The sequence below is a fragment of the Artibeus jamaicensis genome, unplaced genomic scaffold, assembly GCF_021234435.1.
Source record: "Artibeus jamaicensis isolate MK-2021 breed Jamaican fruit bat unplaced genomic scaffold, CSHL_Jam_final contig_3109, whole genome shotgun sequence".
Classification (NCBI taxonomy): domain Eukaryota; kingdom Metazoa; phylum Chordata; class Mammalia; order Chiroptera; family Phyllostomidae; genus Artibeus; species Artibeus jamaicensis.
This window is the reverse complement of record NW_026521716.1, coordinates 380,706-396,462: the sequence shown is the minus strand read 5'-3', so window position 1 is coordinate 396,462 and position 15,757 is coordinate 380,706. Positions and strand designations below refer to the sequence as shown.

Here is a 15,757-nt window from a genome sequence, read left to right as displayed (position 1 = left end):
AGTCAGCCCTCAGTGGGTCCACCACCTTGTGCCCTCAGTGGGTCTGTCCACTGCTACTCTACACCTGGGATCCACCCACGGCTGCTGACGCACCTGGCTCGCGCATCGGAGTTGGTCGGGTGGATCTTTCCTGCCCGACTCCGCTCTGCCCCTCTTACCAGTTTGGCTGAAGGGTTTGTTGTTGTCAGACTTCTGTATAGTTCAATTTTCTGTGGTTTGGCTGTGTTTTTGTTGCTAAAACATTGTTGTTTTTAAACTTGGTTGTGTGAGAAGGCACAGTGCTTCCACCCTACACCTCCATTTTGGCGGAAGTCCCCTCTCCTCATTTTTTTGAATTCTTGTTTCTTCATTCTTTTGTTTTGTCATTTTTTTCCTCCTTCTGGTCCACTCCCTTGATTTGAGTCCCAGTTTCCTTTCCATTACTATTGGTTTCCTGTGCATTTCCCATCATTTTAATTAGTTTAGCCTTCATATGTTCCTCTAATTTGTGACTAAAATCAACCAGTTCTGTGAGCATTCTGATCATCAGTGTTTTGAACTGTGCATCTGAAGGTTTGGCTATTTCTTGGTTGCTTAGAATTTTTGGCTCTGGGGCTTTGAGCTGTTCTTGAGCCATATGTTTTGGTCTGTTCCTGCCTGTTATGCATGAGGGGTGGAGCCATAGGTGTTCACCAGGGCGGGGCTCTCCCAGGTCACTGGGTTGCAAAGCTGAATGTAGGGCCGGGGTCAGAGAGGGGCAATGGCATTTGTTCTGCTCTCTCCCAGATTTCTGTCCCATCTGCCGCTTTCCACAAGCAAATTGGGCCCTTCTGGTGCTGGTTCCCAAGTGTGTGGGCTTGTGTACCCTCCAGGACCCTGTGGGACTCTCCAATGAACTCTCATAGCACCTTGACCCTGAAAGTCTTTCCAATTGGTGCTTTCAGGCTCTAATTCCCATCGCTGGGGCCGTAGCCTGAGCGGTCTGTTTCACTGTTCACTCCTTCGCTTGTTTATTTGCACTTTAATGTGTGACTGTGGTCAGCCAGCCGCCTTGCACCCTCACTGGGTCTGCCTGTTGCCACCCCACACCTGGGATCCGCCAACCGCTGCTTGAGCTCCTGGGTCAGTCTGGTTGATCTTTCCTGCCTGACCCTGCTCTGCCGCTGACTCTACCCCTCTTACCGGTCTGGCTGAATGGCTCATTATTGTCAGACTTCTGTACGGTTCAATTTTCTGTGTTTATGCTGCTTTTTTTATATTAAAACTTTGTTGTCTTTAAACATTGTGCGAGGAGGCACAATGTTTTCACCTACGCCTCCATCTTGGCCGGAAGTCAGTAAACAGGATTTAAACTGAGGTCTGACTTCGGGGGCCTCACTTTTAACCCTCATTCTTTTGCAAGGTCTATCACTTCCAAACCAGTTTTTGAAGAGCACCCTGTACTCTTCAAATATAGGCTGGCCTTGGGGATATGGGTGGATGGAAAGACAGGAAGACTGTAACTGACACAGGACAGTAAGAAGCTAAGAAAATTCCTTGGCAAGTGGAATAGGAAAACAGACAGATAGCTGAACAAACTGGCCAAGGAATTTCAAGCCAGGTGGAGATGGTCACCAGAAGGTCTGGCAGCGGGCAAAACTGGGAAAACAAGGATCTTGTCCCCAGGGTAACCGCTCCTGCCCTGGCCTTTCCTCCCTGGGGATAACATCTAGGCCTCAGTGGTACTTCGGCTCCAGGCCCAGAAAAGCAGCAAAACCAGGCGGGTGATGCCAGAACCAACTGCAATGACTAAAGACCCCCTGCCCTGGCGCTGACCAATCAGTGGAGACCAGGACCCTGAAAGAGAACATCTGGAAAACTAATAAATGTTTTACTTAAAGTCTCCCCTGAGACCTCCCCTGAGACTTCCTCCTGCAGGAGAGAGATAAAAACTCTAGACAAAGGACCTAGCATGTGCGCTCTCCCTTTGGGGAGCAGCCAGCACCATTTGTTTTCCTTTCTTCGCCCCAGGTCCCCCTTCTTTCTTCTCCTAAACTGTAAGGCAATGGGCAGCTGGCAGCTTGTTCCAGGCTAATCCCCTGAACCTGTCCCCAAAGCCCCCTTTCCTCTCCTATCCCAGTGGGCTGAGGCAGCCCAGTCCAGGCTCTCCTGTTGCTTCCTCTATGCTAAGTCCTTTCTTGCTTCACTGTCCCAGATTTAATAAACGTACCCTCACAGTCACCTGAACTCGTGTTGTGAAGTCTTCCCTACATGAAGTCCAGAGCCCACGCACTACAGCTGGCCCTAGGCAGCCCGCTCAGGGCCAGGCCCCTGCCCGGCAACAGAGTGAACAGGACTTTCTGAAGCAGGCACAGGCACCTGGGAAAACAGCCGGGAGGCCAGGAGGCCAGGTTAAGATCAGGTGGCCAGAAGGAACTCTGGGTAAGCTGACTGCAAAAATGTCACCACCTCTCCATTCTCTGCTTGAAAACTCAGAGGTAGCTGATCTCATCTCCCTTCTAACTGCTTGCTTCCTTGGACTTGTCGAAACCACCGACCCTCGTGTGCAGTCGGTCAAGGTCTGACAGCTATCTGACCTTCCGCATGTGGCGCTAGCGAAGGACGCCGCCATCTCGCCCCCACACTGAAGGTGTGAACACCGTTACCAGGCAACACAGCAGCAGAAAGAAGTCTTGAGACCCTGAAATGGAAAATTTATCAAAAAGCCTGCCTTTTTCCCGCTTTGTCTCCAGCTTATAAAAGCAGTCAGTTCGGAGGACCTTCCTTCCCTCTGGGCTCCCTCCCTGTGTTCAAGCATGAGCTCAATGAAATCTGTCTGGAAGTCCACTGGGGTTTGCTCTCAGTTTCTGTCTTAGGGAACCCAAGAACCCCGGCGCCAGAAACACTCCTGGACCTGGGGGCTGCGTCCTTCCAGGCAGAGCCCAGAGCCTGCCTCCCTGCAGGCCCATCTGGCACCCAAGGCCACGTTCTCCCAGCTGCCCCTACCCGAGGCGGGGGTGTGGGTAAGGTTCTCAGTGGGTGGGGTGGTCTTCCTTGGGCCTGACAGAGCTCCGTCTCAGCCTGGTTTTCCTGTCAGAGCCACAAGGAGGAAAAGACATCCTTCCTAGGGGCGTAAGTACCCACCCAAATGATAGGAAATGAAGCCGCCCTGCCTATCACCAGCGGCTGTTCCTCTTGAGGGAGCTCAAGGCTGCCTGGGACTGGGAGGCCGTGTGGGTGGGGGTGCCAGCGCTGACCTCTATCCCGGATCCACAGTTGAAAGACCATCTGCCCAGCACTTAGCAGCTTATGAAGAGCTTTCATATAAATGGTCTCATTTCACTTCCACAACACCCTGGGAGGGAGGGGGAGTCTCCATCCCCCTATACAGAGGAGGACCTCAAGGCTCGGAGAGGTTCGTTCACCTGCTCTGGCCTGGAGCGTGCCCTCCCTCCCTCTGCACACAGGCGTCTCGGACCCAGGAGAATGAGAGCCCCCCTGCCGTCTGCTGCACCATCGTGCTCAGGTCCCCTGGAAGGGCTGCCACCCAGGATGACTTGGTCCTATGCTGTAGTGGCTTCTTTTTGCCACAGTCCTCTGGCTCCACGGGCCCAACCTGTGGTCCAGCTCTGTGGCCACCCTGGGGCCTCCTGCTCAGGGGCCCAGGTGCACAGCTTTCTCAGCCCAATTGGCCAGGCGCCTCCCGGTGTCCCATCCCCCCTTCTAGTTCATGTGTACGACAGCACCTGTCTTTGGGGGGATTTTAAGTGATAGAAATAAGCAGCCTTATTGCTACATAAAATGCCCCCTTACAAAGTGTACATTCTGTAGTTTTTATTACATTTAGTGTTGTGCCGCTGTCACCACCATCTTGCCCCAGAACATCTTCATCACCCCAGAAGGAAATCCCCGCCCGTCAGCAGTCCAAACACCCATCCATCCAACAACTAAACATTTGACCAGCGGTCCATCAGAACACCCACCTATCCATTTATCCACCCATTCATGCAGTCACCCACTCAATAAATCCATTATCCACTCATCTTTTTACCCACTCACCTATCCACCTATCTACTCACCCACGCAGCCATCTGTCTATGCAATTGTGCATCCATCCATCTACCAAACATTTAATCACTAGCCCATCTAATGATCCTGCCACTTAGTCAGCTACCCACCTGCTCATCTATCCATCCATCCACCTGTCCATCTTCCCATCTACCCACCCAACTACCCATTCTCCAGTCCATCCATTCAACCCGCTGTCCATCCTTCCATCTACCTACTCAATCACACATCTTTCCAACTAACAACCATTCAAGCACCAGTCTAACAAGTCATCCATCTAACCATCCGCCCATTCAACCAAACATCCATCCATCTGCCAGTGTGTCAATCACCGATCCACCTGACATCCTGGGCACCGGAACTGGGACCTCAGCTCAGCTCGGTCAAGATGGGATCAAAGGCACCCAGATGAGTGTCTAAAGGCACCGTTTATTGAACACAGGCCAGGAGGGATTTCCCAGCAAGCCTGGAAGCCTGCTTCATCTAGACACAAAGGCCTCGCTTCTTGGTGGAATATGTTTCCACCCACTATACCCTGCCCAGTTAGCGCCTCTGCTGCTCTGGCTGACACTTTGGGGCACCTGTTCCTCACCACTTCTCACTGGCTTGGGCGGCTATTTGGACGTGAAGTCATTTATCACATCCACCATTTTTTGAGCCTTACCCATATGCCAGGAACCTGCAAGATCCTTTACTATTTAACTTTCACAAAGGTACCATGAGGGAGATGGTGGGTCAACCCCCATTCTCTGGACAAGGAAACTGAGGCCCAGAGAGGTGAACTACCTTGTCTGGGGGAACCCAGACTGGAGCCCCCTTCTACGACCTTGCAGAAAAGGGGGAACCCCCATCTCTGAGGGGTGTTTGCAGTGCTGCCTGGGATGCAATGCACCCCAGCTTGTGGGCTGAGAAGTGGCCCAGGGTGCAGAGGTGCTGAAGGACGCTTAGGCGGAGCCTGCAAATGAATGGTCAACGGGAATGGTCATAATGCGCCCTTCCCACCGTTGACCACCTGGCCGGCATCCACTCTCCTGTCCACCCTGGCCTTTTCTCATATCCTCAGACTCGCTCAGGGCTGTGTGGTGACTGTTCCCTCTGCCTTTGTGGCCGCAGCTCCCTTCACTCAGTCACGCCCACCACCACCCTGGTCTTGGCTCACAGGTCACTTCTATGACTTCCACAGGCCCCCTGTCATAGCAGACTTCCCACTCTCCGCCCTCTGGACAGCCCACTGGGCCCTTCCCTGCACTTAGCCCCACCACAGCCATTCAGCTAAGCGTGCACCTCCCACCAGGGAGAAGGTTCCAGGAGGCAGGGCTCCAGCACCTGGAGGGCACACAGCAGGTGCTCCAACTAACATTTATTTGCTCAAGGTTCAGCCCCTCTGAAGTATTTCCAGCCTCTCGCCACCCATGTCCTCCCCAGGGGCTACCAACCCCTGCCTCTCTCTACCCAACACCACCCGTCAATTTCCACATCTGGGACACTCTAAGTTCAGAGCTGCTCTCTACCGGGGACCCCAACATTGGCCCGGGACCAAGCCCAGGTTAAATGTGGGTGGGCAATGGCAAGAATGCCCCACTTCCCCTCTCGCCTCCATGAAGCCCCCGATGCCTGTATCAGTGCCCCAAGCACCTGAAGATGGTCTGCTGGCCCTTTTCTGAGTGACAGGTGCCGGAGAGCAGGGCCCTCGGGCAGACGAGGTCTGCCGTGAGGCTGCAGCAGCCGGTCTCAGACACTTGCAGAAGGAATACATGAATGGACGGCTGCAGGGCCACGAGAGGCCAGAGCCCTGGCTCAGGTGGCAAGATCTGGTTCCCTCGGACAAAAGCTGGTGCAGAGGCAGGTGAATAAATCATGAAGGACCTGGAGCAGGGCTGGGTGGGACAGCTGACCTCATTCTGGGAGGTGAGGAGCAGGCGGCTGGGTGGTGAGTGGTCTGGGGACATAACGAGGGGGCACAAGAGGCCAGTGGGGCTGCCTGGGTGCTTTTCCTTGAGAAGCAGGAGGTTGGAGGTGCTGGCAGAAGGGAGAGGGGGATGGCGGAGGGTCTGGGGGAAGGCTGGAGGGCTTATCTTTCCACAATCCAGGAGCCATTCTGGGGGGGTAGGGAATAGGAGAACAAGGATGGACGAACAGACAGACAGACCAGTGTGAGAAACAGCCCCACACAACAGAGGGTGGGAAGTGACAGAGAAGGCCTGAGTGGGCGCATGTCGGCAGGGGGCTGGGGGTGGAAAGAAGGGCTTCAGGTGAGACGGACACACGGAAACACCAAGAGCACGCGGGGCAGAGAGCAGGACAGAAGCGGAGGAGGAGGGCGTGCAGGGAGAGTCCGAAGCCGGGGCCCAGAGAGTCGGCCTGGCCGGGGTCAGCACAGCCCGCCCTGTGGAGCCCCTGTGCTGTCTGTGGCCTGCGTGAAGGTTGGAGGGGGCAGGGGGCAGGGAAGGCTGGGATTGGGGAGAGGCACCGTATAAGCAGCATGGGGAACTAGGAAAGATGGGCCCAGGGGGGCCCGGAGCCCATGGAGTGAGCGACAGGGAGGGAGGAGCTGGGACCCTATGGGGACCACACCCGCAGCTACCAGCTTGGCGACTCTCCTGCAGGACAGAGACCGGAGTGGGGCAGTGACCCCGGCCAACGAGAGGTGCCAAGCCCGCGTCTCCATGGCCCTTCCCCAGGGCCCGGAAGGTGACAGCCCCCCCACGGGGGACCCCAAGCCCTCTGAGGGCCCTGCAGGGCCCAGCCGCACCCCTGCCAGCCCAGCAGTCACCAGGCGGCGGCTGCTCCTGCAGGAGCTCGAGGCCCAGGTGCAGGCGGCTTACGGGCAGGTAAAGTGGGCGAGTGTGGGACCGTCCTCACCTGAGGGGACAGTAAGCAAACAGAGGGGACCCTATACCCCAGCTGGGGCCCTCTAGGGCAGACCTAGGGCCGAGCCCAGGCAGGAGAAAGCCTGGACATGCGTGTCGATGGAGGGCCCAACCACTCAGTCAGCTGCTTGTGAGGGAGGCTGGCTTCTCTCCCCACCGCTGTCCTCGCTGAGTCCCGCAGCCAGCCCATGGCCCCAGAGTCGGGGGCTGGCCCAGGCAGAGGGGCCAAGGGCAGGAAGTCTGGGCAGGTGATCTGAGATGAGAGCCAAGACCCTGGCAGGAAAACGAGCAAGGACTTCCCGGGCTGGGCAGCAGTGTCCAGCTCTCCCAGGGCAGGCAGAGAGGGGACGCTCCGCAGAGGCCGCACCGCCTGGTCTCCTCCGCCATTCAGATGGGAGAGATGCCCCAGACTGCCCTCGCACACCAGGCACCTGGCTTCCCCTCCCAGGTCCAGGCCCGGCTCCGGAAGAAACCGAATCTCTTCTGATTGAGAGATTAGGGGTCGGGGCCGGGGGAGAGGGATGCCGGAGAAGCACTATCTGGAAGACTCTCAGGGGTGAACATGGGGAGACTGGGCTTCCAGGGGGCCTTGGGCCCCGAGTGGCCCCCCTCACCAGCAACAATTCTCAGAGATAATCCCAGATTAGGACCCAAGCCCCTGTGCCCAGGGCTCTCCGCCTGCCCACCCGCCCCTGATCTTCCCCACAAAACCCTCGGAAAATCCCCTGCCTTGCTCCCAGACTCACTGGGAGCAGCTGGGGGCTGGCCGCAGCCCACGGCATCTGCGGAGGCCCAGCCCCGGGCCGTCCCCGGGACTCTAGGCTTGGCATGGTTTGGGGGCCCATGGGCAACTGTGCCAAGCGGGCCCAACCCCGGAGGCCTAAGGTAGGGGGGCTAAAGGGGAGAGGCCAAAGCCAGGAGTCGAGGCTGGACCCTGGAAGGGTCAGGTGGGGGGCAGGGCCCTGTGTGAGGCCAGGCAGGGGTTAGAGCTGGGCACATCCAGGGGGTGAAGGGGTTGGTTCCCACTGGGCCTCCCCTGCCAAGCTCAGCTGGCCCCCAGCTGCCCACCCGGCTGCCTGCTCTCTGCTACTCAGTCTTGAGCTGGGGGACAGAGCTTGAGCTCAAGGTCTCACTATTTCACAGGCTTTTGGGGTGACATTGGCCAAGTCCTTTGTCTTTCCTGGGCCTCAATTTGCCCAAATGAACAGTAAGTGGGGGGGGGGCAGGCCTTCCAGCCTAGAGTGTTAATAGGTGAGGGCCCCGTCTCTCCTGTGCCAGGTGCCAAAGACAGGAGAGGCTGATGAGTAGGGGTGTGAGCAGCTGCTGCCCCAGCTCATGGCTGGCTCTGCTGCAGGACAGCTGGCAGTGGCCCGGCTCCCCCACAGGGGGCTCCCACCACAGCCCGGGCCCCAGCCTCAGCCCTGAGGAGCAGGGGGGCCCCAGGCCGGGCGTCCAGAGCTACTCGGTGCTCAGCAGCCTGGTGGGGCCTGCCTGCATCTTCCTGCGGCCCAGCATCGCGGCCACCCAGCTTGTATGTACGGCCGCCCACCGGCCCTCCCGCCACCCTTGTTCCCTCGCCTTCCTTTCTCCCTGAGTAGTGGGGAGAGGACTGAGTGGCGAGGCCAGAGCAGAGGCACACAGACCCGGGGGGCTGGAGGAGTGGAGAGAGACCCAGAGAACTGTCAGAGACAGCCACCCAGGGGATGGGCAGGGAGGTGGCAGGGTCCCTAGCAGACGGACAGTGACACTGAGGCCCCCATGCCCGGGACCTGCCCATCTCTGGCAAATGGGACCTCGTGCACTAGAAGAGGGTGGCAGGGGGTGGGAAGGCCCTGGGAGAGACCTGGCAGGCGGCAGGCAAGAGGGGAACCCAAGTCCCCCAGGCCCCCAGCAGGAATGGGTGGGAGGAACTGGGTCTGAGTAGTGTCAGACATGAACCCTGCACATGCGTGTTGTGGGGCTGAGTGGGGAGCCCCAAAGAACAAGAAGCAAGGGGTCCAAGAAATTCCCAACCCCTCTGTGCCCCCTCAGGACCGGGAGCTGCGGCCGGAGGAGATTGAAGGTAAAGGGTTTGGGGAAGAACTAGAGTTTCTGGAGGGGTGGGCACGGGGGCGCAAACACGGGAGGGGGTGTCGGGTGGGGGTCCCAGCAGTCTCCAGGAGGACGGACCCAGAAACTAGAAGGAGGCTGCAGGGGACCTGTGCAGGGAGACTGGCGACAAGACTGAGCAGGGACAGGGTGGCAGAACACAGGCCGCCGTTGCCTGGTCTTGTTGCCAGCTGTAACGTGGGCCCCTTCCTGGGTACCCACGGTGTGCCTGGCCCTGTGCTGGGCGCTGGGGGCAGGGCAAACCAGACAGAGAGGGCCTATGTCCTCTGCAGACAGGCGTCAATGAGTCCCATGGTGCTAAGTGCTTTCAACCACAAGTGCAAATGGGCTGCAGGAGTTGGAATTTAGAGGGAAGACCTCATGTCTCATAAGGACCATGGAGGAGGGGGGAGTGTTCAGAACGTGAGCTCCATGAGGTCAGGGATTTCCTCCCTCCCTCCATTCTTTCTTTCCTTCCTTTCTTTTTCTTTCTTCATTGCCACATCCCCACTGTCTAGAGCAGAGCTTAGCACATGCTAGGTGTTCCTCAAATATTTGCTGAGAGAATGAATTTTAGGGATAGCATGTGCAAAGGCCCTGAGGCCGCAAAGTTTCAAAGCGGGGAATGATTGGACCAAGAGGAGAAGGGTGAGTTGATCAAAACTGGGAAATGGGAAAAAACTGACCCTGTCCCGTTTGGCAGAGCTGCAGGTCGCCTTTCAAGAGTTTGACCGAGACCAGGACGGCTACATCGGCTGCCGGGAGCTGGGCGCCTGCATGCGGACGCTGGGCTACATGCCCACCGAGATGGAGCTCATTGAGATTTCCCAGCAAATCAGTATGTGCCTCAGAACCGCCCCCACCCCCATTTCTCTAGAGGCCAGGGCAGGGCACCCAAGCAGCCCAGGCACAGGGGTGCCAGCACTGGGTAGACCCCAGAGCCCAGACCTGGGTCGTTTTTCAGCCAGGACACTGCCTCCAGAGAATCTCACCGTCCCCTATGAGGTGGGCAGGACAAGGACCACTCTTCCCATTTGTGGGACAAGGAAATTGAGTATCTAGAAGGTTAAGTGACTTGCCTATGGTTACACAGCCAAATCTTTGGAGCCAGGACTTAAACCCACCCAAACTCTTCAGGAAAATTAAGGAAATTCATTAAAAACTACAGATGACCCAGCCATGGGACCTGGAGGGAAGGAAGGGCGGAGGGCAGAGGAGGGGCAGGGGTCTCTGATGGCCCCCAGGGTCCCTGATGGGCGTGGCCGTCAGGTGGTGGGAAGGTGGACTTTGAAGACTTTGTGGAGCTGATGGGCCCCAAGCTGCTGGCCGAGACGGCGGACATGATTGGAGTCCGGGAGCTGAGGGACGCCTTCCGAGAGGTGCGGTCCTGGGGCGGGGGGCGGGCGGTGGGAGCCCGCGGGTCTGCTCTGAGTGACTTGTCACTGGCGACCCAACGCCATGCCCAATGCTGCCACAGTTTGACACCAACGGGGATGGCTGCATCAGCTTGGGGGAGCTCCGAGCTGCCCTCAAGGTCCTGCTGGGGGAGCGCCTCAGCCAGCGGGAGGTGGACGAGATCCTTCACGACATTGACCTCAATGGGGATGGCCTGATCGACTTCGAAGGTACCACCTGACACCACACACCCTGGATGGTCTTTTAACAGATAAAAACAGTGTGATTCATCACTGCATGCCAGGCCCTGTGGTCAGTACACCCCAGCCCCTCCCAGTAAATCAGCATGAGAACCCACGAGAAAGGAACTTTTATTATTACCTCATGAGCAGAAGGAGGAAGTCTGTTCTTAGAAAGTGGAGGTGCTCCATGAGAGGAGGTGCCTGGAGCCCAGACCCAAGTCCAGGTGCCTGACCAGACCCCTCCTGTCCCTCTACACTGTGCTCCCACCAAGGGACAGCAAGGGTTGGATAAGCACAGGGAGCCAAGGAAGATCAGGATGTAGAAATTCTCCAGAGCAGGCCCCCCAATTTTTCCTGAGCTTCCTAGTGGCCAAAGCAAGTCAGACATCTGGTCAGCTGTCAGACGCTGACGTTTGTTTGCTTCAGCACACAAAGCAAGGAGAAAAATAGGTTCCGTTACAAGAGGTTTTCTGTCCATAAGGCAAAGCCCCTCTCCTTAGCCTGGAGACCCACTGCCTCTCAGGCCCAGGAGACACCCTTGCAGGCCCTGCCATTGGACACACTCCCTCACACCTCAAGACCAGTACAGTGGCATCATCAAGAGAGCAGACCCAGAACCTTGGCTTTGTCTTGGCAGAGTTTGTACGAATGATGTCTCGCTGAGCCTGCACAGAAGCTGGAGGCAGCGGAGGGGACTTGGGTGCCCTGGAAGCCCATGTCTCCAGCTGGACCCTCTGCCTCTCTTCCCTGCCCACCCCCCTGCCTGTGTGCAATGTCCTCGCCTGCCCTCCCCCCAACCCCTCTCCTCCACCAAGGCCCCTGCTCATCTATTTCTCTGACAATAAAGTACCTTCAGACCTGGGGACATGGCTCTCACCTCTCACTCCCTCATCCTGGAGGACCCACTACTTGGCCCCCAAAAGTTAAGTCCTGAGCCACGGGCTCCTGCACTGTGAGCTCTGGGCAAGCAGGGGCTCTCTCTGGAACCCGGACCCAGTCCACAGCAGGTCCCCGAACAGGTCAATCCAAGCTACTCCTCCCAGGGGTGGGTGTTGGCCGCTCACCCTGGGAAGGGCCCCTGCCAGACCCAGATCTCTGCAGAGGGCAGAGCGACTGCGCAAGGGTTTCCCCAAGGTCCATCTCATTCACTCTCAGAGGGCAGCTGCTCAGAGGCCTTTGAGAGTGAACTTGCATTCTTCCCAGCTTTAATTCTCTGCTGGGAAGAGTGGCTCAGCTGTCGGATGCTGATGTTTGTTCAGCACACACCTCGGCTTCTGGGCTGCAGTCGCGCTCTCCCCGGGGTGGGAGCCCTAGCCGCTGAGCGAGCCTGGCGGGCGCTAGGACCTGCGTGGTTTTGCCGACTGGAGCTCCTCCCCCCCCCCCGCCCTGCTCTTTGCCTCCAGCTCTAGTCACATTCGCCCTTTGGCTTTCTCGGCCCTCTCTGCCTTGCAGTCCTAACTTCATCTCACCATCTGCTTCCTGGGTCACCTGAGTGACACGTCTGCTCACTCCAACCCTGCCCTGGTCTTCATAACCCCATTTTCCACATGGAGGAAACCCAGAGGCCCAGGCTAAGTGATGGGCTGGAGGTCCCACGGCCCCACCCTGTCTGCTCCAGTCCCTGTGGCACATGCTGTCTAGTTGTCGTTCCTACCATATCACTTGTACTTGGTGGCACTCCTGTTCAGAAACTGGCCAAGATCCCCTGTGGTCCTCAGGTTGACCCAGACCCTTTGCCTGGCACCTCTGGGAGGGCAAGGGATGAGCACTGTCACAGTCTGGGTGCCGTGGAGGCAGGACTTGTCCTGAGGCCTGGGGACTCTACGATCAGACAAGAGAGGATACCTCGGGGTCAGAGCAGACCGAGCACGGGCCTCAGCCTCTTCTAGCTACAGCGAAGCCTGGTCTGCAGGGTGCAGCCTGCCTGGGAGGCAAGATGAGCCCTGACCTCGTGGTCGGTAAGGGGTGGGGGTTTTCAGCCCTGTGCTTGGCCCTCATCTTCACTGCTGCCAACAGGATGGCCTTGAGACAGAGCGGGCAGGCAGCCACCAGTGCCCTGCCCAGCCTGGAGCGTGGACCCTGAGGTGCCAGGGCTGGCTACGGTAGCTTCAACACCACCCTCCTGGAAGATCCCAATTAATCCTTAATCTTCAATTAGGCGATCTCTCCTGCAGCAGTCTGGCAGGCCTGGGGATGAGGAGGCGTCAACCCAGGCCAGCAGCTTCACTGGGAGCCGTGGGCCCAGCCCCCTTCCCACCCCTCTCCGCCAGCTGACACAGATGGCATTGCTGCTTGAGATAGCTGTTCTCTCTGCAGGGATTGAAGGGGGTGGTACATGCCAGGGAAGCCCAGAGCCCTGCTCAGGGTTAGCCTCCGACCGCCCTCTGGCTCCCAGCCATGGAGTTGCTGGGACGGACTTCATTGTCTGCAGTGGGTCTGCTCTGGCACCAGAAGTGCCCACAGCTCCGCCTGGTCTCACGTGTGCCCTCTCACCCCCAAAAGGTGCTGGATCAGCAGGTCTCAACGGATAACAGCCAGAGCAGGAAGCAGGGCCGGGAAGCAGCAGCAGGCAAGCAGAGCCTGTGCTGAGGCCAGAAGGAGCACCTGCCAGTCAGAGCCGCGGGATCCTCGGATGTTCTATGAGAAACTGTACATTTAGATTTTTACACTAAGTCTATTTTATTTTCTAGTGCATTTTTTAATTTTTTAAATATATTTTATTGATTATGCTATTACAGTTTTCCCATTTTCTCCCTTTATTCCCCTCCGCCCTGTGCACCCCATCCCACCCGCATTTCCTCCCTTTAGTCTGTGTCCATGGGTCATACATGTAAGTTCTTTGGCTTCTCCGTTTCCTATACTATTCTTCACCTCCCTGTCTATCTTGTACCTACCATTTATGCTGCTTATTCTCTGTACCTTTTCCTCCTCTCTCCCCACCGATTCCCTCGCTTATAACCCTCCACGTGACCTCTATGTCTGTGATTCTGTTCCTCTTCTAGTTGTTTGCATAGTTTGCTTTTGTTTTTGTTTTAGGTTCATTTGTTAGTAACCGAGTTTGTTGTCATTTTACTGTTCATATTTTTCATCTTCCTTTTCTTAGATAAGTCCTGTTAATATTTCATATAATAGAGGCTTGGTGATGATGAACTTCTTGAACTTGACCTTATCTGGGAAGCACTTTATTTGCCCTTCCATTCTAAATGATAGCTTTGCTGGATAGAGTCATCTTGGATGTAGGTCCTTACCTTTCATGACTTGGAATACTTCTTTCCAGCCCCTTTTTGCCTGCAAGGTTTCTTCTGAGAAATCAGCTGACAGTCTTATAAGAACTCCTTTGTAGGTAACTGTCTCCTTTTCTCTTGCTGCTTTTAAGATTCTCTCCTTATCTTTAATCTTGGAGAATGTAACTATGATGTGCCTTAGTGTGTTTCTCCTCGGGTCCAACTTCCTTGGGACTCTCTGAGCTTCCTGGTCTTCCTGGAAGTCTGTTTCCTTTGCCAGATTGGGGAAGCTCTTCTTCATTATTTTTTCAAAGAGGTTTTCAATTTCTTGCTTTTCCTCTTGGAACCCCTATGATTTGGATGCTGCAACATTGAAAGTTGTCCTGGAGGTTCCTAAGCCTCTCTTCATTTTTTTGAATTCTTGTTTCTTCATTCTGTTCTGGTTGAATCTTTCTTTCTTTCTTCTGGTCCAAACCGTTGATCTGAGTCCCAGTTTCCTTCTCATCACTGTTGGCTCCCTGTACGTTTTCCTTTATTTCACTTTGCATAGCCTTCTATTTTGCGACCATATTCAACCAATTCTGTGAGCATCCTATGACCAGTGTTTTGAACTCTATCTGATAGGTTGGGCATCTCTTCATCATTTTATTGCATTTTTTTTGGAGCTTTGATCTATCCTTTCATTTGGGCCATTTTGTGTGTGTGTGTGTGTGTGTGTGTGTGTGTGTGTGTGTGTGTGTTGGCACACCTGTTACGCAGTAAGGGGCAAAGGCTTAGGTATTTGCCAGGGTGGGGCAACCCACGTCGCTGTGTTGTGATGCAGTATGTGGGGGGAGGATCTGAGAAGCAACAGTGCTGCTTGCTCTGCTGTCCACTGGCTTTCAGTCACTGTCCCCACTACCCACAAGCAAAATGGGCCTTTCTAGTGCTGATTTTCAGGCGGGAGGGTTTGTGTGCATTCTAGGACCCTGTGGGTCTCTCCAGTGCAGTCTCCTGTGAGGCTGGAAGTTTTTCCCGCTGCCGCCACAACCCCCAAAGATTTTTACAGTCAGAGGTTTGAGGCTTTATTTCCCCTCCCTGGGACCCTGGGTTGTGTGGTCTGTCTTGCTTCCCAGTTTATCCACACACAAATGTGAGACACCCTAGTCTGCCAGCTGCTGCCTCACCCAGAGTCCTCTCTGCCCCTCCTATCCACCTGGGTGAATGTTTCTTCTTTAACTCCTTGGTTGTTGGACTTCCATACCGTTCAATTTTCTTTCAGTTCTGGTTGTTTTTTGCTTTTAAATTTGTTGTTGTCCTTCTTCTGGTTGCGTGAGGAGGCACAGGGTGTCTGCCTATGCCTCTATCTTGGCCAGAAGTCCCACTAAGTCTATTTTAAATACCTGAATGTAACATACATTCAGCAAGGTGTATAAATCTTGAGTAGAGCTCAATGAATTTTAACCTGTGTGTGCACCCAGGTAACCATCACCCAGATCAAGATACTGAGTCCACTTATTTTAGGACAGTTCTAGGTTTACAGAATTCTTTGGGGGATTTACAGTGAGTTCCCATATACCCCACACCCCGCTTCTCCCATGTGTTAGGTCAGGCTTTCCAGAGAACAGCTCCAGTAGGAGAGGTGTGTGTGTGTAGAGATATTTACTATAAGTCATTGGCTCAGGTGATTAGGGAGCTGGGCAGTCCCAGGACCTGCAGCTAGCAAACCAGAGGCCCTGGAGAGCCCGTGGTGTAGTTCCAGTCATGAGAACCAGGTTCTTCAGTCCGGAAGGCCTGAGAACCAGGGATGGTGATGGTGCAATTCCAGTCTGTGGTCAGGAGAACATGGGTGTTCCAGCTCAGCAGCCAGGAGGGCAAAGGTCCCTCATACTCAGCCTTTTTAGGTTTATTTAGATCTTCAACTGATTAGATG

General features: G+C 55.6%; 1 protein-coding gene across 2 annotated transcripts; it reads left to right on the top strand.

The window, feature by feature from the left end:
• The first annotated feature begins 6,692 nt into the window (after positions 1-6,692).
• On the top strand, positions 6,693-11,394 carry CABP2 (calcium binding protein 2). 2 transcript variants are annotated; one of them, XM_037135373.2, is made up of 7 exons: positions 7,671-7,781; positions 8,251-8,427; positions 8,928-8,958; positions 9,688-9,822; positions 10,254-10,363; positions 10,462-10,609; positions 11,259-11,394. In XM_037135373.2, exons 1-7 carry the CDS (start codon positions 7,725-7,727, stop codon positions 11,282-11,284), a joined length of 684 nt encoding a protein of 227 aa, XP_036991268.2. In that variant the 5' UTR covers positions 7,671-7,724; the 3' UTR covers positions 11,285-11,394. The 2 variants fall into 2 exon arrangements, with proteins under 2 accessions (XP_036991269.2, XP_036991268.2); XM_037135374.2 differs by lacking the exons at positions 7,671-7,781; positions 8,251-8,427 and adding an exon at positions 6,693-6,857.
• The last annotated feature ends 4,363 nt before the right edge of the window (positions 11,395-15,757 follow it).

Bases quoted from the DNA above. Each gene is read 5' to 3' on its own strand.
- CABP2 (XM_037135373.2), top strand. From the start codon at position 7,725: ATGGTTTGGGGGCCCATGGGCAACTGTGCCAAGCGGGCCCAACCCCGG. The intron at 7,782-8,250 runs GTAGGGGGGCTA...GCTCTGCTGCAG, and splicing joins CCCAACCCCGGAGGCCTAAG to GACAGCTGGCAGTGGCCCGG. The intron at 8,428-8,927 runs GTATGTACGGCC...GTGCCCCCTCAG, and splicing joins GCATCGCGGCCACCCAGCTT to GACCGGGAGCTGCGGCCGGA.